The sequence below is a fragment of the Ranitomeya imitator genome, chromosome 2 (assembly GCF_032444005.1).
Source record: "Ranitomeya imitator isolate aRanImi1 chromosome 2, aRanImi1.pri, whole genome shotgun sequence".
In the NCBI taxonomy this organism is placed as follows: Eukaryota; Metazoa; Chordata; class Amphibia; order Anura; family Dendrobatidae; genus Ranitomeya; species Ranitomeya imitator.
The window spans coordinates 487,344,699-487,371,905 of NC_091283.1; the positions used below are offsets into that span (position 1 = coordinate 487,344,699).

General features: G+C 47.2%; 1 protein-coding gene and 1 long non-coding RNA gene across 8 annotated transcripts in view; one reads left to right on the top strand and one right to left on the bottom strand.

Annotated features, from left to right (window-relative positions):
- Positions 1–21,364, bottom strand: part of LOC138664588 (uncharacterized) — a 145,841-nt gene extending 124,477 nt beyond the window's left edge. The window contains exon 1 of the long non-coding RNA XR_011318367.1: positions 21,269–21,364. This is a non-coding gene — a long non-coding RNA (uncharacterized lncRNA). The remainder of the gene's footprint in view (positions 1–21,268) is intronic.
- A 126-nt stretch (positions 21,365–21,490) lies between these two features.
- The window catches only part of GPATCH8 (G-patch domain containing 8), a 69,193-nt gene continuing 63,476 nt past the window's right edge, over positions 21,491–27,207 (top strand). For 2 of the 7 annotated variants that reach the window (XM_069751403.1, XM_069751404.1), the window contains exon 1: positions 21,491–21,592. In XM_069751403.1, coding sequence (XP_069607504.1) covers positions 21,545–21,592 — 48 coding nt within the window. In that variant the 5' untranslated portion in view covers positions 21,491–21,544. The remainder of the gene's footprint in view (positions 21,593–27,207) is intronic. The other 5 variants (XM_069751405.1, XM_069751413.1, XM_069751408.1 and 2 more) reach the window with 3 other exon arrangements.

Sequence of the window (27,207 nt, forward strand, 5' to 3'; positions counted from 1 at the left end):
GTGGTAGAGTGTCTCACTCGGCTGGACACAGAGGTGTAAACGGAACACTGTCTCTTTAAGAACATGCTTGGTTTGTTGAGCAAGCATAAACCAAGCAAAGGAAAATAAACATGGCCCTCTGAGCAAAACAAAATAAAAAGGAAAAAACAGTCCTTTTCCTAGCGGGGTGTCACGGGTTTGTCAGAGACGGCAGACCATCGCTCTGCATCTGACTGCAGAAAGTCTCAGTAGTTTGCTTTGCAGACTTCTTCCTGGGCTTTCTGACTCTAGGACCCAGTGGCAACCTTCCCCGGCTCTAGTTGACACACCTGGACCAGGGTGTTTATAACTTCCAGCTTTCTGATGGAATTTGCCAGTGATATTTCTATTTCTCCGTTGAGGCTTGGAGCCATAGCAGTCGGCTATCTTTCTTCTTGGTGTTGCTGGAGGACATCTTTGTTTCTCTCTGAGCCTACTCAAGCTAAGTGTTCCCCTTGTTTGTGTATTCCACCTGTCTTTAGTGGTAGTGGGGATTGACTCGAGCTCATCCTGTCATCCCCTATGCAGGGTTTATCGCCAGGGATTAGGTATCCTGCTCGTCAATAGGTGCAGAATCTATATAGTGACGATAGGGCAGACAGGGTGACATTAGATCTGCCTAAGGGTCTCCACTCCACCCTTCCTTAGTGTTTGTATCCCTTTGTGTTGCACTTAGCCTTTCCTATACGTTGCGTGACTTTATAACCTGCCTTTCACATTTGCAAAAGAGAAAAAAAAACAAAAAAAACCTGCCAATTTTTTTTTCTTTTGCTGGGTGCATGGATTCTGTTTTTGTGCTGGCAGAGCAGCTGCAGAGGTTGACACTGGAGCTGACTGACCATTCTGAAGTCAAGCAGCAATGACAGTGGCTGCAGTCTCCTATTGTGGGGGGACGCTGCTGGTAGGCCGATTCAGCTTGAACCCAAAATTGCTCTCCTGGATAGTTTTTCTGGGGGTAGGAAGTTTTTTTTGTGTTTAAGGAGGCATGCAAATTTTACTTTAAACTTTGTCCTTATTCCTCTAGAGATGAGCAACGAGTAGGAATTGTTATTTCACTGTTGCACGGGGAACCTCAGTCCTGGGCTTTTTCTCTGCCACAGGATTGTGTCTCCAGTCTGTGAAGGACTTTTTCAGGGCTCTTGCCCTGATCTATGATGACCCTAACCGTATTTCCTTGGCTGAATCGAAGCCGAGTCGCATTCAGCAAGGGAATCGTTCAGTGGATACTTATAGTTCTGCATTCCGCAGGTGGTCAACTGATACCAAATGGAATGACCCGTCTCTCAGAAGCCAATTTCTTCAGGGCCTCACTGAAAGGTTAAAGGACACATTAGCAGTGTATGAAACTCATGTGTCACTGGCGGCTGCCATGTCCTTGGCTGTTCGGGTGGATAGACGCCTGCAGTACAGATGGGTAAAACCACCTGCTTCTGAACCCTCTTTCCAGGACAAGATCCCGGTGTTGGAGGGCAGGTCCAGGGGTGAACCTACACTTGTGGAGTTAGAGGAATCCAAGCAGTTGGGGGTTGCTTTCACGTTGTATGTTTCCCCCAACATTTGCAAGGAAAAGGGTGTATGTATTTTTTTGGGGAAGGGACATTTTATTGGGTAATGTCTTGCAATTCCAAAGCAAAGAGACTTGATTAACCCTTGAAAGCCTTGAGCTTGATAATTGGTGTTCACCTTCAACCTGCAATTCTCGTTTTGTCCTGACAGCAGAGGTGGTGCTAGAGAGCAGGTCTGAAAAAATGTCTGTTTGTAGACAGTGAAGATGAAGTCAGTATGGTGGATGTTGAGTTTGCTAGAACTCATGGTTTTGTCTGCTCTAACTTTATTGAACCTATTCCTATTTGCACCATCGACTCAGCACACTTGCGCAGAGAACACTGACACAAATTGTTCATAACATAAAACTGAAGGCGGGGGTTTTCGCATTATGAAATAATCATATGTCCTGAATGGTCTCCACACTCCAATGGTTCTGGTATTGCCCTAGTTGGTGAAGCATAATCAAACTATGGATTGGCAATCCACAGAGACTGTAAAGTGAGATTACTATCATGGTAACTGCCTAAATTGTTTCCCCCTCTGCTGTATCTATAGGGACCTGACAGTTTTGTCTTGCTTTGATGACCCTGCCACAATTTTGCAGAAGGGGGTAGGCATTTCAGCCTTGTACACTGACCTGGAGGGTGAGGTGTTGGAAACTCAGGGGGATGCCCCTACTTTCTGCCCTTCGGGGAGGTTGTGTCTAAATTGCGCTGCAAAGTAATTAGAGAATATCATGAATATCCACAGACCTCCTTTCTTGTCGTTTTTGATGGTCGTGGTTGCATTGGGATGTGGTTGAACAAGTGTCTACCTGCAACGTTTGCACATGTTCTAAAGTACCGCATACCCGTCCATCTGGTCCTGTTTTGCCACTACCTTTTACTAATCAGGTCAGGAGAGACCGGTATAAACGTATGACTGTCAGTAAACGCGTGCCAGGTTCGGACCTGAATGTGAATGATTCTGTGGTTGTCTACCAGGAATTTCAGGTTGAGGTTTCCATAGGAAAGGATGTGAGTTTCTGCATCAGAGGTAAATGCCCCAGGTTAGTTAGTTCGTTCCACACCTCTTATCCTGAGAAACATGGTCCCGAGTTTCCAAAGGCCCCTTGTAGAAGGGGGGGGGGGGTACTGTGATGGGTGTGTCAGAGGCTGCAGACCGTGGCTCTTCATCTGACTAAAGGTCTCAGCAGTTTGCTTTGTAGATTTCTTCCTGGGCCTTCTGACTCTAGGACCCAATGACAACCTTTCCCCGACTTTAGTTGACACTCCTGGAGTGGGGCATTTATAACTTCCAGCTTGACTCCTAATCACCAGAGTCAGGCAGGGATTAGGTATCTTGCTCGGCAATAGGTGCGGATATAGGGGCGATAGGGCAGACAGGGTGACATTAGATCTACCTAGGGGTCTCCACTGCCCCTTTGCCTAGTGTTTGGTTCCCTTTTCCTTAGTGTCTTCTGATTTATTCACACTGCGGGGCGGGATGTCTGTCAGGGCGGCCGTACAGGCGCAGTCAGCTAGACTGCAAATGACGACAGAGGACGGGCAGCGCTCACTGCACATGCCCAAGGCATGAGAAAGGAGAACAGGTGCTGGCTCATTTGAAAACAGCGCTGAGGAGGCGGCGCCTGGCGTGCACAGGCCCGGAGTAACGGCTGTGCTGCGTCTGATTAGCAAGGAAAGACCCGCCTCTGGGAACATTTCAGGGTAAGAGGGGGGCACATTTTATAAGTGATTATTTCAGCGTGTGCAGGCATCATAACTAAAAGAGCCACCTTGTCAGAATGCAGGATTTGTGCTGCACAAGGTGGCTCTTTTAGTTACAAACGCCTGAGGGGGGTGACAGGTTCCCTTTAAATTGCTCAAACGTAGATGCACTTCTTTTTCTTGTTAAACTAGTTATGTCAGGCTGTGAGTTTTGATCTTTGCCTCGATGAATGATCCCCAAAACAGACAGTTCATTGGTGAACACGGATGAAAAGTGCCTGTTTAATATCTCAGCCTTTTATATATCCTCTGTGATTACCTTGTTATTGTCATCTTTTAATTGGCCGATACCATCTATTTTTTTTCTTTTTGGCATTGATGTATTTAGAAAAAATTTTGGGATTTATTTTATTGTTGATGGTAATTTGTTTCTCTGTAGATAAGCTTGCTAGTTTGATTTTTTTTTACACTTCATATTTAGATCTTTAGACTCCTGAAATGCTATTTCAGTATTCTCGGCTCTCAAGATTTTGAAAGCCCCTTGCTTTTTGTCTTATTAAACTTTGTACTGTCCTGCTTATCCATAATGGTTTCTTTTTATTCCTTGACATATTATTACCAGAGGGCATAAGTTTTTTAGGATTCTTGTAGTATTCCCTTAAAAATGCCCCATTTATGTTCGTTATCTCCAGTTACCATGATGTTGTCCCAGTCTATAAGATTATGCTCGTCCCTTAATTTGTTAAAATCAGCTTTCTTAGGGTACCGTCACACTATACGATTTACCTACGATCACGACCAGCGATATGACCTGGCCGTGATCGTAGGTAAATCGTAGTGTGGTCGCTGGGGAGCTGTCACACAGACAGCTCTCCAGCGACCAACGATGCCGAGGTACCTGGGTAACCAGGGTAAACATCGGGTTACTAAGCGCAGGACCGCGCTTAGTAACCCGATGTTTACCCTGGTTACCAGCGTAAAAAAAACCCAAAGACTACATACTTACATTCCGGTGTCTGTCCCTTGCCGTCTGCTTCCCGCACTGACTGACTGCCGGCCGTAAAGTGAAAGCACAGTCACAGCCGGCAGTCACTGAGTGCGGGAAGCAGACGGCAAGGGACCTGACGGACACCAGAATGTAAGTATGTGCTGTTTGTTTTTTTTTAGTTTTACGCTTGTAACCAGGGTAAACATCGGGTTACTAAGCTTAGTAACCCGATGTTTACCCTGGTTACAAGCGAACGCATCGCTAGATCGCATCGCTAGATCGGTGTCACACACACCGATCTAGCGATGCCAGCGGGAGATCCAGCGACGAAAGAAAGTTCTAAACGATCTGCTACGACGTACGATTCTCAGCAGGATCCCTGATCGCTGCTGCGTGTCAGACACAGCGATATCGTAACGATATCGCTGGAACGTCACGAATCGTACCGTCGTAGCGATCGAAATGGCAGTGTGTGACGGTACCCTTAGGCTGTGTGCACACGATCAGGATTTTTCACTTTTTTTTTCACTATAAAAAATGCATACATTAAGCATCCTATTAGAATGCAATCCGCAATTTTTGTGCACATGCTGTGTTTTTTTCCGCACCATGTTCATTCTTTGTGCGGAATCCGCACACATAGGAATGCATTGATCCGCTTACTTTCCGCATGTGGCCATGCCCACCATGTGGGAAGTAAGCTGATCATGTGCGGTTGGTACCCAGGCTGGAGGAGAGGACACTCTCCTCCAGACCCTGGGAACCATATAATTGTTAAAAAAAAAAAAAGAGAAAAAAAGAATTAAAATAAAAAAAAATCATGATATTCTCACCTTCTGGCATCCCCGGCAGTCTTCCCGATCCTTGCGATACTTCCGTTCCCAATAATGCATTGCAAAAATGACCTGTGATGACATAGCGGTCTTGCGAATGTCATCTGAGGTCATTGCCGCAATGCATTATTGGGCCCGGAGCATCGCGAGGAGCGGGAAGACTGCCGGGGACGCCGGTAAGTGAGAATATCACGATTTTTTATTTTTTTAAATTATTTTTAACGTTCTATCTTTTTACTATTGATGCTGCATAGGCAGTGTCACGGATCCCTACTCCGTGTTGTCAATAATTCCTCACGTGTCTGCTCTCACACGTGACTTGGGGTTGTGACTGCAAGGGATAATCTATCTCCCCACTCTCAGTCCAGCATTCAAACTCTGTTCTATGCTGTAATGGGAGCATAAATCACACACCGACACAGGCCACACACCCGCTCATACATGCTGCCACCACTCTTCGAACACACGGGCGATGAGTCCTGGACTATTAGGCCGGCGTCACACTTGCGAGTTTTACGGACGTAAGAGCGCAGAAACTACGTCCGTAAAACTCGCAAAAAATACGGCACAATTATTCTCTATGCCCCTGCTCCTATCTGCCGTATTAAACTGATCCGTATTATACGGCTTTCTACGACCGTAGAAAATCGCAGCATGCTGCGTTTGTCACCGTATTGCGCAAATAAAACGTCAATGAAAGTCTATGGAAGCCCCAAAAATACGGATTACACATGGACCAGCAGTGTGACTTGCGAGGAATACGCAGCGGTGTTAGAGAGAAAAGCCGGTAATTCAATTACCGGCTTTTGCCTTCTCCTTCCTAAACCCGACATGATATGAGACCTGGTTTACATACAGTAAACCATCTCATATCACCATTTTTTTTTGCATATTCCACACTACTAATGTTAGTAGTGTGTATATGCAAAATTTGGCCTTTCTAGCTAGTAAAATAAGGGGTTAAATGGCAGAAAAAATTGGCGTGGGCTCCCGCACAATTTTCTCCGCCAGAGTAGTAAAGCCAGTGACTGAGGGCAGATATTAATAGCCTGAAGAGGGTCCATGGTTATTGGCCCCCCCTGGCTAAAAACATCTGCCCCCAGCCACCCCAGAAAAGGCACATCTGGAAGATGCACCTATTCTGGCACTTGGCCACTCTCTTCCCATTCCCGTGTAGCGGTGGGATATGGGGTAATGAAGGGTTAATGCCACCTTGCTATTGTAAGGTGACATTAAGCCTAATTAATAATGGAGAGGCGTCAATTATGACACCTATCCATTATTAATCCAATACTAGTAAAGGGTTAAAAAAAACCCACACACATTATTAAAAATTAATTTATTGAAAAAAATCACAAAGGCTGTTGTATTAATTTATTCTACTCTCAATCCACTCATTGAAGACCCTCGATCTGTAAATTAAAAAAAAATAATAAACCAACAATATACATACCTTCCGAGGATCTGGCACGTCCAACGATGTAGATCCATCTGAAGGGGTTAAAATATTTTGCAGACACGAGCTCCGCTAATGCAGGATGCTCATTTCTGCAAAACCCCGGTGAATGAAGCTAAATATAGGTCAATGATCTATATTTAGCTTCATTTGCGGTGAGGCGCCCTCTGCTGGCTGTTCCTAGATCGTGGGAACTTTCCTAGAAAGCTCCCAGGCTCGAGATCATAAGAGGGCGCCCTCATGCTGGTTGTTCAGTGCTGATAGTAAGAAAAAGGTATAAAAATATATAAAAATATAATAAAAAGACATACAACTTATGCAAAACAGTATAAAATAAAGAGAAACTTACAGCAATTATCTAACTGGTAGTTGCTTTCTGCTCCCGGAGGGTAGGACGAATGTAGACTGGATCCCACCAGCTTCTCAGGCTGCCCCATTATGTAAACACAATTCTCTGTATACAGCCTTAATTTATAGCTTGGTCTGGAGGTCAGGTTTCTAGACCGCCCCCTCAAGTTAATATCATAAATGATGGGTTTTTGATTGGGCCACGGCCGCACTACTAATGAATATATTATTTTTCTCTTGAGACACCCTGTGTTAAGGTTCTCATGGATAGATACCATCAGGCCGCAATTAATATCTCCCCTCCAAGACCTAGGAGGTGCCAAATGTTACCTTTCTTCTTGGCTTCCCTTAGGACTCCCTGGTGAGATTGGGGACAGAGTCTACTTGTCCCAGGAAAGTACATATTAACACCTGGGTGTGACCTGCTTTTCAAGACAGATGTTACATTATTGCCAGTGACACAATAAATCTATACATAGTCCACTGCACATACAGTTCAGACCAAAAGTTTGGACACCTTCTCATTTAAAGATTTTTCTGTATTTTCATGACTATGAAAATTGTACATTCACATTGAAGGCATCAAAACGATGAATTAACACATGTGGAATTATATACTTAACAAAAAAGTGTGAAACAGCTGAAATTATGTCTTATATTCTAGGTTCTTCAAAGTAGCCAACTTTTGCTTGGATGACTGCTTTGCACAATCTTGGCATTCTCTTGATGAGCTTCAAGAGGTAGTCACCGGGAATGGTCTTCCAACAATCTTGAAGGAGTTCCCAGAGATGCTTAGAACTTGTTGGCACTTTTGACTTCACTCAGACCGAAAACGTTTAAACCGCTGTATACAAAATAAATCCGGATTACGTACCGGTAATGCTCTTTTAATGAGTCACGACAGCACCCCACATGAGAGAGGGATCCGCCCATAGGAACAGGAAACCTACAGAATAAAAGGAGGCGGTCCCCTCTCCTCCTCAGTTTAGTTTACAGAGTATAAAAAGGGAACCGCAAAAGTGTTAGTATTCATTCTTATTCAATAACATAAAAATTTCTTAACCCTATACAACCATTACTTCTCTGAACTTAAAGAAAAGTGCTGTGCATAATTTAGGGAGGGTAATACATGGGTGCTGTCGTGACTCATTAAAAGAGCATTACCGGTACGTAATCCGGATTTTTACTCTTCGTCACGACAGCACCCCACATGAGAGATTTTCAGAGATTCATTATTTGGGTGGGATTACTGTACTGAGCACAGCTCTACCAAAGGTCAAATCAGAGGAAGCAGAAAGGTCAAGTCTGTAATGGTTGTAAAAGGTAGAAGGTGAGGACCAGGTTGCGGCCTTACATATCATATGGATCGGTACATCTGCATGTTCCGCCCAAGAAGAAGCCATGGCCCGCGTGGAATGCGCTTTAATCCCCACTGGTGGGATTTCGCCCCTTGATGTGTAGGCTAGACAGATGGCTTCTCTAATCCATCGAGAAATGGTAGCCTTTGTGATCCCATATCCTTTCCTCAGGCCCTGAAAGGAGATAAGCAGAGCCCTACTCTGCCTCCATGTTTGAGATCTCTCTATATACGTCAGGATAGCTCTTCTGACATCTAAGGTGTGCAACCTATGTTGTTCTGGGTTTACAGGTGTATTAAAAAAGGAAGGCAGAATTATCTCCTGAGATCTGTGATAGGTGGATGCTACTTTAGGGAGGTATGAGGGATCAGGTTTTAGGACAATTCTATCCTGAAATACCACTAAGAAAGGCGGGTCTACTGATAGAGCCTGGATATCACTAACCCTTCTAGCTGAGGTAAGGGCTACCAATAAGGCGACCTTGTATGTTAGGACCTTTAGAGGTATGGTATCTAGTGGCTCAAATGGGGAGTCAGTTAAGGCCTCTAAGACTAAATTCAAATCCCACGGAGGTAGACGGGGAATATGGACCGGATTGGAACGTTCACAGGATTTGATAAACCTGGAGACCCATTTGTTGGCTGCTATGTTGTCCCCATACAAGGCTCCTAAAGCTGAGATCTGAACCCTTAAGGTGTTCACCGATAAACCTAATTCTCTTCCTCTTTGTAGGAATTCTAGAATCGGAACTATCGGAATCTGCTTAGAGAATGGTTTTGTATGAAAATCTAAGAATTTCTTCCATACCCTGCTGTACAATACGGTGGTAGATCTTTTCCTACTCAACAATAGGGTGTTAACTAGTTGTTCCGAGAACCCTCTAGATCTTAACAACTGCCTCTCAAATTCCACGCCGTCAAGTGAAGACCTTTCACTTGCGGGTGGAAAAATGGGCCCTGAGACAGCAGTTCCCTGTGTGAAGGAAGGATCCATGGATCGCAAAGAGACATGCTCTGGAGACACGAGAACCATGGTCTTTTTGGCCAGAAGGGCGCAATCAGGATTACTCTGGCTTGGTCCCTCCTGATCTTCCTGATCACTAGAGGTATCAGAGACATTGGAGGAAAGGCGTATGCCAGTTTGAAGCTCCAAGGATGGTGAAGAGAGTCCAACATATCTGGGTGATCCATGAGGTTCAGGGAAGCGAATGTCTTTACCTGTCTGTTGTCTCTTGTGGCGAACAGATCTATTTGGGGTACGCCCCATGCTTCTGTTATCATGTTGAATATGTCCTTGTTTAATGACCATTCCCCTTGTCGTAGCCTGTTTCGGCTGAGGTAGTCCGCCTTGGTGTTTTCTGCTCCTTTGATGTGCAGGGCTGTTAAGGATGGAAGATGAACCTCTGCCAACTGGAGGATGTTTGCTGCTACATTCATCAGGGTTCCTGATCGTGTACCTCCCTGACGGTTTATGTACGCCACTGCGGTGGAATTGTCTGACAGAACTCTCACATGCTTTCCCTGAACCTGTGGAAGAAAATGATTTAGGGCATATTCAACTGCTTTTAACTCCTTCCAATTTGAAGAACACTCCTGCTCCGCCTGATTCCAGGTGTCTTGGATCAGACTATCTTCCATATGTGCGCCCCAACCCACAGGGCTGGCGTCAGTGATAATTGTTTTGGAGGGAATTATCATCCATGGTACACCCCCTGAAAGGTGATCCATGTCTAACCACCAGCTCAGGGATTCAATTACGTCACTGGAGAGAGTGATTTTACCCTCTAAATGTACTTCCTTCTGAATGGATAATATTTCATACTGCAATTGACGGGTATGATATTGAGCCCACAGTACGGCTGGTATACATGAGGACAGTGATCCTAGTAAGGACATGGCCTTCCTCAGGGTCATACGGGGCTTTGATACTGCCTCTGACACCTTTGTTTGAATAATTATTTTCTTTGACTGTGGCAAAAAACTCCTCTGACTTACAGAATCTAGTTGAATTCCCAGAAATATCTGGATGGTGTCTGGATTCAACCTGGATTTTTCGTAATTCACGATCCAACCTAGACCCTGCAAGGATGAGATCGCATTAGATAACCGCATTTCACATTGGTATCTGGAATTTCCGATAACAAGAAAATCATCCAGGTAGGGTATTATAAGAGTGTTTTGCTGGCGTAAGTGAGCCATCACTTCTAGGATCACCTTTGTAAAGATGCGGGGAGCCATAGAAAGCCCAAAGGGCATTGCTACATACTGGAAGTGACGAACCTGTCCTGCCAGGATGACTGCTACCCTTAGATACTGCTGATGTTCGGCATGTATAGGAAGATGATAATAGGCATCTTTTAGGTCGATTCCGGCCATGACACACCTAGGAAACAAGAGCTTGATGGTAGAACTAATAGACTCCATTTTAAAAGTTCGATTATATAGAAAGGAATTTAATTTCTTGAGATTAATGATGGTTCTGAATGAACCATCTGGTTTTTTGATCAAAAACAAAGGGGAGTAAAATCCCCTTCCTCTTTGATCTTGGGGAACCTCTACCAACACTTTTTTAGATAGGAGAGAAATAATCTCGGACTCTAGAGCCTCTTGTTGTTCTTGTCCCTTTGGAGATGTTATTATAAAAGAATCCCAAGGGATTCTAAAAAATTCTAATTTAAGACCATCTTTTATAATGTCCAGGATCCAACGGTTGGATGTTATATGTTCCCACTTGGATAGAAAAAATTTTAATCTGCCGCCTACTTCAGGGTTAGCGGTACTTGCCACGTTTTGCGTTGTAAGACCCGGTAAACAGGGCTCCTTTTTGCTTAGGGTCTTTCGCCTCCCAGCGATCCCTTTGCTCAAATGGTTTCCTGGAAAAGGGTCGTCTCCTGAATGCTCTCCTGTAAGACGGAAGAAACTGATTAGGAAAACCTTTCTTCCGTTCTCCTGCTTTCTTTAAGATCTCATCCAGAGTCTTCCCGAAAAGGAACTCACCCTGGCAGGGGAGCGCACAAAGCTTTGCCTTTGCCTGTGCGTCCCCTTTCCAGTTCTTCAACCAGAGTGCTCGCCGGGCTGTGTTTGTTAAGCCGGCTGACCTGGCTGCTAGGCGTAGCGAATCTACTGAGGCGTCTGCCAGGAATGCTACAGCCTCCTTCATCAGAGGGATCTTTGGTAGAATGGAGTCTCTTGCAGTTCTACCTCTGATCTGCTCCTCCAGTTGTTCCATCCAAACCAGCAGAGATCTCGCCGTACAGGTAGCAGAGATGGCTGGTCGGAATGCCCCTGTATTGGCCTCCCAAGATTTTTTAAGCAGGGCCTCTGCTTTACGGTCCAACGGATCCGTTAGCATCCCTGAATCCTCTACAGGCAAGACTGACTGTTTTGAGGTTGAGGCTACAGCCGCGTCCACTTTTGGCACTTTCGACCAAGTATTCAGCTCCTCGTCGCTAAAGGGATATCGCCTTTTAGAGGAAGATGGTAGAAAACCTCTGGCGCTCTGTTTGTCCCACTCTTTTTTAATTAATTCTTTAACGGTTGCGACAACGGGAAAGGATCTGCGCTTCCTTTGTCCTAACCCCGCGAACATAATGTCCTGAGCTGATTTTTTCCCTTTCTCATCAGGGCACCCCATCGTGTTTCTGACTGCTTTTACCAGGCTGTCCACGCTGCTGTTAGGCAGACATAACCCCCCTTCATCTTCGGATGAACTCGGCCGAGTTTCCGACTCATCTGAGGACTTATGCACCTCCTCCAATTCTGGATTTTCCGGAGATGGGGATCTGCTAGGTTGGCGGGAGCTAGAGATACTAGCCTGTGACAGTCCCTGCATCTCTTCTCGAATCATGGCTCTAACGTCAGATGGAGTCATAATGTTTTCCTGACGCAAGGTCAGTATGATGCAATCTGAGCATAACTTCTTCATATAGGAGTCTGGAAGGGGCTGTGAACATAAAGCACATTCTTTGTGCTTGGACTTGTGTGCCTTTTTCCTGGACTAAAGGAAGGGGACATAGGAGGAACATACATCAGCATATAGGTAGAGAAGTCTTTAAACTCACCCAGAGAAGCTGACAGGTACCGGATCTGGAGGCGGATTCTTTGAGGGATCTTTTTGCTTGGTGGAAGATCGCTCCTGACGACCACCATCTTTAATGCTGCTCCTGGCGCTTTTCTCCTTACTAGGAGAGCGCTCTGATACTACAAGGTGCGTTTCGTCGGCCGGTGAAGCCATCTCACATCCACACACCGGCCGACAGTAGCGCTGCAGCTTTTAAAAGTGGCGCCGAATCTCCTGCCTCCCCGGCCCGAACCCGGAAGTGCTCCAGCGACTTCCGGGTCAGACGCGCCGCTCATTCCTCCATGCGGCAGCGGCTGCTTATTTAGCCGGCCGCTTTGAGCGCGTGCGCCCTCATGGAGCCGGGCGGACCAGCGGTGACCGGACCCGGACCATGGCCATCCATCAGACGAGGGGGGAGGCTGTACACAGTGGCTCCCCCGCCGCTGCTACTGGAACCGCAGCCCCTGCCGTTCCTTACAGAGACCGACGCAGGCGGGTGCATGGCCCAGGATCTTCTGTAGGTACGTCCTGGGATTCCCATAGGAACAGGAAACCTAAACTGAGGAGGAGAGGGGACCGCCTCCTTTTATTCTGTAGGTTTCCTGTTCCTATGGGCGGATCCCTCTCTCATGTGGGGTGCTGTCGTGACGAAGAGTAAAAAACTGGAACCTTTTCTTTTCAACATCATTCCTTTGAGTGCCAAGTTTTGTTTGCTTATAATGAAATTGGGCCCGATACCCTACTTGAGCACCTACCCCCATTACTTTATGAATGCCGTATATAATCTATCGCAGTAATAGCAGAAACCGCTGATGGGAGAAGTAGTTTCTCGTCAAAGGGGCCTGTGCTCACAGTTTAAAAAAAAAACATGTAAAATAATTGAATACATCTTCAAATAAAAAACACATTATATTACCTAACACCAAATCCCCAATGCCCTCGTCTCCTATAAGTAATGTAAAAAAAAAAAACAACATATACTCACCTTAACACCTAATCCCCGATGCCCATGTCTCCTAGAAAAAAAAAATAATAAACCACCATCACCTGTCCGCCGTATCTACTATATAATTGTCTAAGGGTCACTTCCGCCTTTCTGTCTGTCTTTCTGTCACAGAAATAGCAAGTCGCTGATTGGTCGTGACCATTTTGCCGCGACCAATCAGCGACGGGCACAGTCGCCGCTCCCAACCGCTCCCAACTCCCTTGCAGTCAGTGCCCTCTCCATACCCCTTCCTGCCAGCGCTCACACAGGGTTAATGGCAGCGTTAACGGAACGCGTTATGCCGCGGTGTAACGCACTCCGTTAACGCTGCTATTAACCCTGTGTGACCAACTTTTTACTATTGATGCTGCATATGCAGCATCAACAGTTAAAAGATCTAATGTTAAAAATAATTAAAAAAATAAAAAATCATTATATACTCACCCTCCGTTGGCCCCCCCGGATCCAGCCAAGGCCTTTCGCGCTCCTCGCGACGCTCCGGTGACCAGTCCATGAATTGCGGTCTCGCGAGATGATGATGTAGAGGTCTCGCGAGACCGCTACGTCATCATCTCGAGTGACCGCAATGCACTCTTGGGACCGGAGCGTCGCGAGGAGCATCGGTAAACGCCTCGGCTGGATCCGGGGGCCGAAGGAGGGTGAGTATATAACTATTTTTTATTTTAATTCTTTTTTTAACAGGGATATGGTGCCCACATTGCTATATACTGCGTGGACTGTGTTATAAACTACATCTCTGTACTATATACTATATGGGCTGTGCTATATACTACGTGGCTGTGGTATATATTACGGGGCTGTGGTATATATTACATGGCTGGGCAATATACCGTATTTTCTGGCGTATAAGACGACTAGGCGTATAAGACGACCCCCAACTTTTCCATATAAAATATGGAATTTGGGATATGCCCGCCGTATAAGACGGGGGTCATCTTATATGCCCAGTCATCTTATACGGCGTGTGGTTCCCAGGGTCTGGAGGAGAGGAGACTCTCCTTCAGGTCCTGGGATCCATATTCATGTTAAAAATAAAGTATAAAAATAAAAAACATGGATATACTCACCCTCGGACGGGCCCTGGATCACAGTGCTGCTAGCGTCTCCCTCTGTTTCTTAGCATGCGGTGAGTGAGGGACCTTCAGTGACGTCGCGGTCACATGAGCGGTCAGGTGACTGGAATTGAGATGGGACGCCATGTTGCGTTTGGAGAGCCCCTGATGTGCCTAAACAATGAAACCCCCCACAAGTGACACCATTTTGGAAAGTAGACCCCTTAAGGAACTTATCTAGATGTGTGGTGAGCATTTTGACCCACCAAGTGCTTCATAGAAGTTTATAATGCAGAGCCGTAAAAATAAAAAATCATATTTTTTCACAAAAATGATCTTTTTGCCCCCAATTTGTTATTTTCCCAAGGGTAAGAGAAGAAATTAGACACAAAAGTTGTTGTGCAATTTGTCCTGAGTACGCTGATACCCCATATGTCTGTGTAAACCATTGTTTGGGCGCATGGCAGAGCTCGGAAGGGAAGGAGCGCCATTTCACTTTTCAATACAAAATTGACTGGAATTGAGATGGGACGCCATGTTGCGTTTGGAGAGCCCCTGATGTGCCTAAACATTGAAACCACCCACAATGACACCATTTTGGAAAGTAGACCCCCTAAGGAACTTATCTAGATGTGTTTTGAGAGCTTTGAACCCCCAAGTGTTTCACTACAGTTTATAATGCAGAGCCGTGAAAATAAAAATTCTTTTTTTTTTCTTTCACATAAATGATATTTTAGCCCCCAGTTTTGTATTTTCACAAGGGTAACAGGATAAATTGGACCCCAAAAGTTGTTGTCCAATTTGTCCTGAGTACGCTGATACCCCATATGTGGGGGGGAACCACTGTTTGGGCGCATGGCAGAGCTCGGAAGGGAAGGAGCGCCATTTGGAATACAGACTGAGATGGATTGGTCTGCAGGCGTCATGTTGCATTTGCAGAGCCCCTGATGTACCCAAACAGTAGAAACACCCCACAAGTGACCCCATATTGGAAACTAGACCTCCCAAGGAACTTATCTAGATGTGTTGTGAGAACTTTAAACCCCTGTTTCACTGCAGTTTACAACGCAGAGCCGTGAAAATAAAAAAAATCTTATTTTTCCCACAAAAATGATGTTTAGCCCCCGAAATTTTTATTTTCCCAAGGATAACGAGAACTTGGACCCCAAAAGTTGTTGTCCAATTTGTCCTGAGTACGCTGATACCCCATATGTTGGGGTAAACCACTGTTTTGGCGCACCGGAGAGCTCGGAAGGGAAGGAGCACTGTTTTACTTTTTCAACGCAGAATTGGCTGGAATTGAGATCGCACGCCATGTCGCGTTTGGAGAGCCCCTGATGTGCCTGAACAGTGGAAACTCCCCAATTCTACCTGAAACCCTAATCCAACAACACCCCTAACCCTAATCCCAACGGTAACCCTAACCACACCCCTAACCCTGACACACCCCTAATTCTAATCCCAACCGTAAATATAATCCAAACCCTAACCCTAACTTTAGCCCCAACCCTAACTTTAGTGTTATGAACAGGTAATTCAGAACCACAATGGACCTTGAAGTTCAGAGCACACAAGGTGACCTGACATTTACCAAAAACATAGGACGAGCTCTGAGACGTGGAAAATCTGCTGACCGCAATCCCTAATCCTAACACACCACACTAGAGGTAGCCGTGGATTGCGCCTAACGCTCCCTATGCAACTCGGCACAGCCTGAGAAACTAACTAGCCCTGAAGATAGAAAAATAAGCCTACCTTGCCTCAGGGAAATTCCCCAAAGGAAAAGGCAGCCCCCCACATATAATGACTGTGAGTAAAGATGAAATACAAACACAGAGATGAAATAGATTTAGCAAAGTGAGGCCCGACTTACTGAATAGACCGAGGATAGGAAAGATAGCTTTGCGGTCAACACAAAAACCTACAAACAACCACGCAGAGGGGCAAAAAGACCTTCCGCACCGACTAACGGTACGGAGGTGCTCCCTCTGCGTCTCAGAGCTTCCAGCAAGCAAGAAAAACCAATATAGCAAGCTGGACAGAAAATATAGCAAACAAAAATAACACAAGCAGAACTTAGCTTATGCAGGATAGAGAGGCCACAGGAACGATCCAGGAGGAAGCAAGACCAATACTAGAACATTGACTGGAGGCCAGGATCAAAGCACCAGGTGGAGTTAAATAGAGCAGCACCTAACGACTTAACCTCATCACCTGAGGAAGGAAACTCAGAAGCCGCAGTACCACTCATCCACCAAAGGAAGCTTATAGACAGAACCAGCCGCAGTACCACTCACGACCACAGGAGGGAGCTTGGCCACAGAATTCACAACACTTTAGCCCCAATCCTAACCCTAACTTTAGCCCCAACCCTAACTTTAGCCCCAACCCTAACCTTAGCTCCAACCCTAGCCCCAACCCTAACCCTAGCCCTAACCCTAATGGGAAAATGGAAATAAATAAATTTTTTTAATTTTATTATTTTTCCCTAACTAAGGGGGTGATGAAGGGGGGTTTGATTTACTTTTATAGCGCTTTTTATATCGGATGTTTATGATTCGCAGCTGTCACACACTAAAAGATGCTTTTTTTTTTTATAGCAAAAAAGTTTTTGCGTCTCCACATTTTGAGACCTATATTTTTTCCATATTTTCGTCCACAGAGTCATGTGAGGTCTTGTTTTTTGCGGGACGAGTTGACGTTTTTTATTATTAACATTTTCGGGCACGTGCCATTTTTTTATCACTTTTTATTCCGATTTTTGTGAGGCAGAATGACCAAAAACCAGCTATTCATGAATTTCTTTTGGGGGAGGCGTTTATACCGTTCCGCGTTTGGTAAAATTGATGAAGCAGTTTTATTCTTCGGGTCAGTACGATTACAGCGATATCTCATTTATATCATTTTTTTATGTTTTGGCGCCTTTATACGATAAAAACTATTTTATAGAAAAAATAATTATTTTTGCATCGCTTTATTCTCAGGACTATAACCTTTTTATTTTTTTGCTTATGATGCTTTGTGGCGGCTTGTTATTTGCGGGACAAGATGACGTTTTCAGCGGTACCATGGTTATTTATATCCGTCTTTTTGATCGTGTGTTATTCCACTTTTTGTTTGGCGGTATGATAGTAAAGCGTTGTTTTTTGGCTCGTTTTTTTTTTTTTTTCCTTACGGTGTTCACTGAAGGGGTTAACTAGTGTGACAGTTTTATAGGTTGGGTCGTTACTGACGTGGCGATACTAAATATTAGTTTGTTGTTTTTTTTTTAGATAAAGAAATGTATTTATGGGAATATTTTTTTAAAAAATTTATTTAGTAATTTTTTTACTTTTTTACTTTGTCCCAGGGGGGGGACATCACAGATCGCCGATCTTACAGTTTGCACAGCACTCTGTAAGATCGGCGATCTCACTCACATCGCTGCAGGCTTACAGAGCTGCAGCTGCAGCCTGCTCCTGACCCGGAAGTACTCCCTGCAGGACCCGGATGCAGCCCTGCGGCCATTTTGGATCCGGGGACTGCAGGGAGAAGACGCTCGGTACAAGGTGAGCACATCACCTTGTACCGATCGTCTCAGGGAAGCACGCAGGGAGCCCCCTCCCTGCGCGATGCTTCCCTGTACCACCGGCACACCGCGATCATGTTTGATCGCGGTGTGCCGGGGGTTAATGTGACCGCTCCTAGCACATAGTGCCGGATGTCAGCTGCGATAGTCAGCTGACACCCGGCCGCGATCGGCCGAGCTCCCCCCGTGAGCGCGGCTGATCGCTATGACGTACTATCCCGTCGGTGGGAATTAAGGCCCACCCCACCTCGACGGGATAGTACGTCATATGGGATTAAGGGGTTAATAGCCTGGGAACATTTATGGGTATTGGTTCCGTCCCAGAATATTAACATCAGTCCTCAGCTGTTGACTTTCCCTCTGCTGGTTATTAACCCCTTCATGACCTTGGGATTTTTAGTTTTTCCGTGTTCGTTTTTCACTCCCCTCCTTCCCAGAGCCATAACTTTTTCATTTTTCCGTCAATATGGCCATGTGAGGGCTTATTTTTTGCGGGACGAGTTGTACTTTTGAACGACATCATTGGTTTTAGCATGTCGTGTACTAGAAAACGGGAAAAAAATTCCAAGTGCGGTGAAATTGCAAAAAAAGGGCAATCCCACACTTGTTTTTTGTTTGGCTTTATTGCTAGGTTCACTAAATGCTAAAACTGACATGCCATTATGATTCTCCAGGTCAGTACGAGTTCATAGACACCTAACATGACTAGGTTATTTTTTATCTAAGTGGTGAAAAAAAATTCCAAACTTTGCTAAAAAAAAAAAAAAAAAAAAAAAATTGCGCCATTTTCCGATACCCGTAGCGTCTCCATTTTTCGTGATCTGGGGTCGGTTGAGGGCTTATTTTTTGCGTGCCGAGATGACGTTTTTAATGATAGCATTTCGGTGCAGATACGTTCTTTTGATCGCCCGTAATTCTGGCGTTTTGAATTTTTTTCCCGCTATGCTGTTTAGCGATCAGGTTAATGCTTTTTTTTAGTTGATAGATCGGGCGATTCTGAGCGCGGCGATACCAAATATGTGTAGATTTTATATTTTTTTTATTGATTTATTTTGATTGGGGCGAAAGGGGGGTGATCTAAACTTTTATATTTTTTTTATTTTTTTAACATTTTTTTCAACTTTTTTTTTTTTACTTTTGCCATGCTTCAATAGCCTCCATGGGAGGCTAGAAGCAGGCACAACTCGATCGCCTCTGCTACATAGCAGCGATCTGATGTTCGCTGCTATGTAGCAGAATTGCAGGTAACATAGTAACATAGTAACATAGTTAGTAAGGCCGAAAAAAGACATTTGTCCATCCAGTTCAGCCTATATTCCATCATAATAAATCATAATAAATACCCAGATCTACGTCCTTCTACAGAACCTAATAATTGTATGATACAATATTGTTCTGCTCCAGGAAGACATCCAGGCCTCTCTTGAACCCCTCGACTGAGTTCGCCATCACCACCTCCTCAGGCAAGCAATTCCAGATTCTCACTGCCCTAACAGTAAAGAATCCTCTTCTATGTTGGTGGAAAAACCTTCTCTCCTCCAGACGCAAAGAATGCCCCCTTGTGCCCGTCACCTTCCTTGGTATAAACAGATCCTCAGCGAGATATTTGTATTGTCCCCTTATATACTTATACATGGTTATTAGATCGCCCCTCAGTCGTCTTTTTTCTAGACCACAGGGTGGCGCTCACAGCCACCGGAGATCAGTAACCATAGAGGTCTCAAGGACCTCTATGGTTACAATGGAGACGCATCGCCGACCCCCGATCATGTGACGGGGGTCGGCGATGACGTCATTTCCGGCCGCCCGGCCGGAAGCGGTAGTTAAATGCCACTGTCTGCGTTTGACAGCGGCATTTAACTAGTTAATAGGTGCGGGCAGATCGCGATTCTGCCCGCGCCTATCACGGGCACATGTCAGCTGTTCAAAACAGCTGACATGTCCCGGCTTTGATGCGGGCTCACCGCGGAGCCCTGCATCAAAGCAGGGGATCTGACCTCGGACGTACTATCCCGTCCGAGGTCAGATAGGGGTTAAAGTTATGCGGGAGCTGGTGACAATGTGTGTTCACTTACCAGGTTAGTAATGAGGGGTCGGGCTGACACCAAGCCCTAACTCCATTACCAGGATCCCACGGCATCAGAATGAAAGGTGGTGTTAAACCAAGAAATTACAACACAAAACTTCTTTAAAATTATATTCAGCTCAAAAAAGCCTTCACTGCTGTACAAAAACGCATGCAAAAAATACACGCTTTTCTGCAGCGTTTACAGCCAAGAAATGCAGAGATTTCTGCCACCACTCACCGCGCGCTCATAGCCTTACACCATTCCACCGCGCGCTCATAGCCTTACACCATTCCACCGCGCGCTCATAGCCTTACACCATTCCACCGCACGCTCATAGCCTTACACTATTCCACCGCGCGCTCATAGCCTTACACCATTCCACCGCGCGCTCATAGCCTTACACTATTCCACCGCGCGCTCATAGCCTTACACTATTCCACCGCGCGCTCATAGCCTTACACTATTCCACCGCGCGCTCATAGCCTTACACTATTCCACCGCGCGCTCATAGCCTTACACTATTCCACCGCGCGCTCATAGCCTTACACTATTCCACCGCGCGCTCATAGCCTTACACTATTCCACCGCGCGCTCATAGCCTTACACTATTCCACCGCGCGCTCATAGCCTTACACTATTCCACCGCGCGCTCATAGCCTTACACTATTCCACCGCGCGCTCATAGCCTTACACTATTCCACCGCGCGCTCATAGCCTTACACTATTTCACCGCGCGCTCATAGCCTTACACTATTCCACCGCGCGCTCATAGCCTTACACCATTCCACCGTGCGCTCATAGCCTTACACTATTCCACCGCGCGCTCATAGCCTTACACTATTCCACCGCGCGCTCATAGCCTTACACCATTCCACCGTGCGCTCATAGCCTTACACTATTCCACCGCGCGCTCATAGCCTTACACTATTCCACCGCACTGGGAGTTTTTTTCCTGCCATTCAGGACTCGATAAGGTAAAAGCAACTCATCCTGCGAAAACAAGGCCTCACACCGGCATGTCGGAGGGAAAATAATAAGCTATGGAGAAAGATCCGGTCATGAAGGGGTTAGCGAGGAGCTGTTCTCTCACCAGATTATTCAAAACTAAAAGCAGGCGAGATGTGAATGCAATGTCCGCACACTGCGGCTGCGCTCGGCCCGGGGTCACGGCTACAGCACACGTCACCTTTCACCTTGGTAAACAATGAGATTTGCTTCGGATTAGGGCACGCCTGGATTATCGGTTGGCGGATTACCGGCTGGCGGATTACAGGGCTGCTCCATGCTGGGCCCCACGTGACCCGGCTCTTCCGGCACAGAGCCATCAGCACTGATCGCAGAAGCTAGGCTAGTTCTGCCCTCGTCAATGTCATGACGTCAGAGCGCTGCTGCAGCCGGTGGGCGGGGCCCTACGTATGACATGGACAGAATTAGTACGTGCTCCCGTCGTGTGGGCGGGGTTATGCTGTGCGTCTTGCAGCGAGTGGGCGGGGTTCTAGAGAGGCGACAGTCGCTCCCGCAGTCGCAAGAAGATGGCCGCGGATAGATTCTCCCGGTTTAACGAAGACCGAGACTTCCAGGTGCGGGGGGAGGTTGGTGGGCGGGAGTGATAGTGAGTGTGGTGGTCTTGTCAGACGGCGAGCGCTGCATGGAGCGGGGTTACCGAGGGCTCGTCACCTGTCTGTGTGCAGGGAGCCGGTCCTAGCTGCGCTCCGAAGTGCTGCGCCACCCTCCCGTACCTCGGCCATGGCGTTACCTTACACGAACTCCCAGTGTCAGCTCCTCCCATCGCACCAGTCCGTCCTCCATTGCCCCTGCTCGGGTCGTCCCCAGCTTCTGCTACAGCTGCCCCCGGCGGGATCGCTCGGTGTTGTCCCCAGCTGCCCCCTCAGGGGAGATCGCCTGGGATTGTCCCTAGCTGCCCTCCCAAGGGGAGAATTGCCCCATATTGTCTCCCCCATCTGGGGGAATCGCCCGATACTGTCCCCAACTACCCCCCCCCCCCTCGGGAGATCGCCTGGTGTTGCCACCCATCTGGGGGCATTGCCTGTATTTTCCCTAGCTGCCCACCTCCGGGTGCATCGCCCTGTGTCGTCCCCAGCTGCCCACCTCAGGGTGCATCGCCCCGTGTCTTCCCCAGCTGCCCACCTCAGGGTGCATCGCCCAGTGTCTTCCCCAGCTGCCCACCTCAGGGTGCATCGCCCAGTGTCGTCCCCAGCTGCCCACCTCAGGGTGCATCGCCCCGTGTCTTCCCCAGCTGCCCACCTCAGGGTGCATCGCCCAGTGTCGTCCCCAGCTGCCCACCTCAGGGTGCATCGCCCCGTGTCGTCCCCAGCTGCCCACCTCTGGGTGCATCGCCCCGTGTCTTCCCCAGCTGCCCACCTCAGGGTGCATCGCCCCGTGTCGTCCCCAGCTGCCCACCTCAGGGTGCATCGCCCCGTGTCTTCCCCAGCTGCCCACCTCAGGGTGCATCGCCCCGTGTCTTCCCCAGCTGCCCACCTCAGGGTGCATCGCCCCGTGTCTTCCCCAGCTGCCCACCTCAGGGTGCATCGCCCAGTGTCGTCCCCAGCTGCCCACCTCAGGGTGCATCGCCCCGTGTCTTCCCCAGCTGCCCACCTCTGGGTGCATCGCCCAGTGTCGTCCCCAGCTGCCCACCTCAGGGTGCATCGCCCAGTGTCGTCCCCAGCTGCCCACCTCAGGGTGCATCGCCCCATGTCGTCCCCAGCTGCCCACCTCTGGGTGCATCGCCCCGTGTCTTCCCCAGCTGCCCACCTCTGGGTGCATCGCCCAGTGTCGTCCCCAGCTGCCCACCTCAGGGTGCATCGCCCAGTGTCGTCCCCAGCTGCCCACCTCAGGGTGCATCGCCCCGTGTCTTCCCCAGCTGCCCACCTCTGGGTGCATCGCCCAGTGTCGTCCCCAGCTGCCCACCTCAGGGTGCATCGCCCCGTGTCGTCCCCAGCTGCCCACCTCAGGGTGCATCGCCCCGTGTCGTCCCCAGCTGCCCACCTCAGGGTGCATCGCCCCGTGTCGTCCCCAGCTGCCCACCTCAGGGTGCATCGCCCGTGTCGTCCCCAGCTGCCCACCTCAGGACATCGGCCGTTATTGTCCCCAGTGACGCCCCTCCGGGCTCCTCTCCCAGCACATCTGTCCCTGAGGTCAGTGCTGCCATCTGAGCCTGTACCATGGTTGCCATTCTCCCCAGCAGTGCCCACTGCCTCCATTCTCTGGCTCCTGCTCCCGTTATTTCCCGTGTTGATGCTTGGTGCGGCCCCCGTCCCCCTTATGTTTATCTCATCCTTTCCTATGAGTAATTTTTCATGCCATCACTGGATTGACTTTGGCTCCAGCTCTGCCGTTCACCCCTGCGGCCGGCTCCTTCCAGGTTTCCTCTGCTCCATCGTGATGTTTGCCGTCATCCCAGCGCCGTCCGCAGTCTCCTGGTTACTGGTCCCTCGCTGTCGTCTCAGCACATTCGGTCTTTGGTCCTCTCTCCTTCTAATCCTGGGAATCTTGCCCTGTAAACAAAACTTCTCAGACCGCCCGCTGCCAGCGTCCTCGGCTATTTCTGTCCCCGCGCAGAGCTGACACCATACATTGGACTATTTTTAGGGGGTCACTTCCTGTAGGAATATAGGGCTGTGGACGCTATGTATCGGGTAATGCATTAGGAATGAGGTTTTTTGTTTCCACATTCACAAATGCGGATTCATTGACATCAGGACAATATTGTGCCAATTACATAGAAATTTCTAAAGTAGCGGGCACCATCAAATGTTAATGGGCTCGCCCAATACATGCTAAATATACATGATCAACCAAGAAAAAAGGTTACGCAAGAAACGGGGATCGCCAAAATATATACATTTTTATTAATCATGTAAACAAGCAGAAGTAAGATTAAAAACACTTAAGAAAAAAAGCCCATGGCTATAAGACCATATCCGAATAACCCATGATGGGGTTATATTCAATCCCTGCTATCCATTGAACATTTATGCTCCCCTATAGTAAGGGTATCAATATAGTGAACGCACAACTTGCCCACAACACAGCGACTAAGATGTCACATAAGATCTGTGTATACACAGAAACCATTTTATAAACAGTCTATATAAAGGCTGCGCTGCCAGCACAATGCATGCTAATAAGGTAAGTCACAAAGGGTATTCGAAGGTGCAAGAGGGCCCAAATAGGGCAATTACATGCCGGCAGAACCATTCGCATGGCTAAAGGAGGGAAGGATAATACTTCGCAATCCAAGGTGGGGGTCTCATGGATTGCTACGCGTTATGCGCTCCCTGATATGATCTAATAGCCATGGGCTTTTAAACTGTTATTAATCTTGCTTCTGCTCTGTTATATTTTTGGTGATTCCTGTTTCTTGCATAACCTCTTTTTTTCCTCGGTTGAACCTTTATTACATAGCGGCGTCACATGCGCCAGTTTTTGAAGGATTTCTCTGAGAGCATGTGAGACGTTGCCTCTCAGCATGGCTGTTGGCTACTAATAATGATGGCGTAAAGGGCGTATTTGCACCTCCTGTTCACATCTTCACGCAGGAGCTGCATACAGTGAAACGCATGGCAGGAACCACCCAATATTGCAGTGCAGCATAGTGGGCCAAGGGTGTATTTTCCTGTAGCAGATGGCAATAATCATGCATTAATGCCTATAATTTCCATGGTATTTCTGTACTGTTTTTGCTCAGTGACTACAAACTACATAGAAAAACCCATATAACGTGTATATAGTATGGCACCCTTTGTCTGCCTTGCATTCTAGTAGTGCCAAGCAGCAGATCAGAATACACCTTTCACACACCCATCTTTTGCTGAGTACAGACCTGTAGTGCACAAACTCGCCTCAGGTCCCCTGACCCGAACTCGGTTGCAGACTGTAGCGCTCTCCTTTTTCCATCACTTATAGAGAATGAATGGAGCGATGGTGCACATGCCTGCCCATCATCCCATTCTCAGCAGTTGGACCCTCGCCAATCAGCAAATGTCTAAATTACATGTGTGATTTTCAAATCAATTCCCACACGTTTGATCATTGACTAAGGCTATGTGCACACGCTGCGGATCTGCAGTGTTTCCGCAGCTGCGGGTCCGCAGCGGTTTCCCATGCGTTTACAGTACGATGTAAACCTATGGTTAACGTAATCCGCAGTGCACATGCTGCGGAAAAAACGCGCGGAAACGCAGCGGTTTACATTCCGCAGCATGTCAATTCTTTGTGCGGAGTCCGCAGCGGTTTTACACCTGCTCCATAATAGAAAACCGCAGGTGTAAAACCGCAGTAGAATCCGCACAAAAACAGCGGAAAATCCGCAGGAAAAACGGTGTTTTTGCCCTGCGGATTTATGAAATCCGCTGCGGAAAAATCCGCAGTGGACCATTCTACGTGTGCACATAGCCTTAGGGTCTGTTTACACGGAACAACCAGCAGCAGTGGACGTTTACCATTTGGCAGTCATTTAATAGCCTGCTTACACAGGCAGACCAAAGTAAACCATGCGCGCTGAGCAGTCTGTATAGAGCGCTCGGTGCGCGTAGGCTGCCACTGTTCTCTATTTATATAGGACGGTGCACCGCTGAGAATGATTGTGCTGTATGAAGCACAATGTCACCCAATGAGCGAGCCCATTTTGCTTTCTCTTTAGGTGATCGGCAACTTGTTCACACAGAAAAATGACCGTGACATGAGCGCTCCTGCCTATTGTACACAATCTTTCAGTGTAAATGCCTTAGTCACCCCATTTAAGGTCAAAGGGTCCGTGGAAAACAAAGTAAAGTTGGATAGACAGCAACTTCTTTTGACTCATAAAATGCAGTCATAATGTAAATCCATGTGGATTTGTTAATATGAAATCTACCCATGGTCACAGCACCAGCGATGTGGATGACGCTTTTTCTGATGTTAAATCTCCAGGGTTTTGGGCAGGTTTTTCCGCCCTGTGTGGACACAGCCGAAGACCTCATTCAGAAAGTCTATTGGGAAGATTTTTGGATGTTTTTGGCTTATGATTACTAATGAAGGATTCTGCTTGGGGCTAGTCTCGCTGGCTGATTGTGGCTTATCACCCTACTGACACTACAGGCTCAGTGGCGGCTGATGTGTTAATATAACACACGTTCCCTTGGCAAAAGCTGCCCATTTTGCTTCTATTTGAGGCTCCTAGCCCTCAGCTGTTCACGGGTATGTCCCCTTTACCAGTAATAGTTTTGTGCTTTGACTTGTCAAGTAAATGAATGTCACAAGAGCTGGCGATGACCTGCAGTGTAATCTCCCCAGCCAGTGCCCCCTGCCATGCAACCATCTGTGTAGTGGGGTGCGGCGATCTGGTGGCCACGTTCCTAGAGTGCTGTTTTGTGAGCACCGCGCACTCCAAACTTATGCAGTACAGTGTGAGTAACCACAACCGCACTCCATGCTTTCCAGGAGGTTCCCTTTACATTGCCACCCTCCTGTCACATCTGTCCCATACAGTGTGTACTAATCCTACACCGATATCTAGGGGATGCAGCTTTGTTTATAAGATGGGCTGAATCTCTCCACAAAGGGCAGCGTTTGCAATATTTTATCGGGAAGTTGGTAATGCAGTTCCCTATTGTGGCACCCAGAGTGATGGTTCCTTATGTGTTAGTGCCTTCAACCCTCTTGGTAAGAACCTGCAATATGTGCCAGAGAAATGGCCATTGACCTCCCATTTATACCTGTTACCTCCCCAGGTTCCTGAGGTTTGTATGGGCCGCCCCAGAGTAATAATTAGTTTTCATTCTGAGCATTTTAAGACTTGGCAGTGCTCCCTTGGTATTTTAGGCATGTAACACTAATGGTTACAGCAGGTGTCTCCTCTAAATGACAAAAAGTCATTGTTGCATGGACCTGGCCGAGAGAAATCTGTTCCCTGTTGTTCTAGACACTGGAGCAGCTTGTGCTGTGGGCCGTGCATATGCGCTGGATGCCATAATCCTGTGGATTATATGAGCTTGCTTATTGAGCAGATACTCCTGCAGTTGGCCATTAATATGCTTTAAAGCCACTGGATTTCATACTAAGTAATAACCTTCCCCCATAGGTGTGTGAGGGGTGGCCATCGGATAATACATACCGTACATGGATATATCATTTTTTACTGGATTGAAATAACTTTAAGTTGATATATCTCGCTTCTATTTGCAGCAGAAACCTC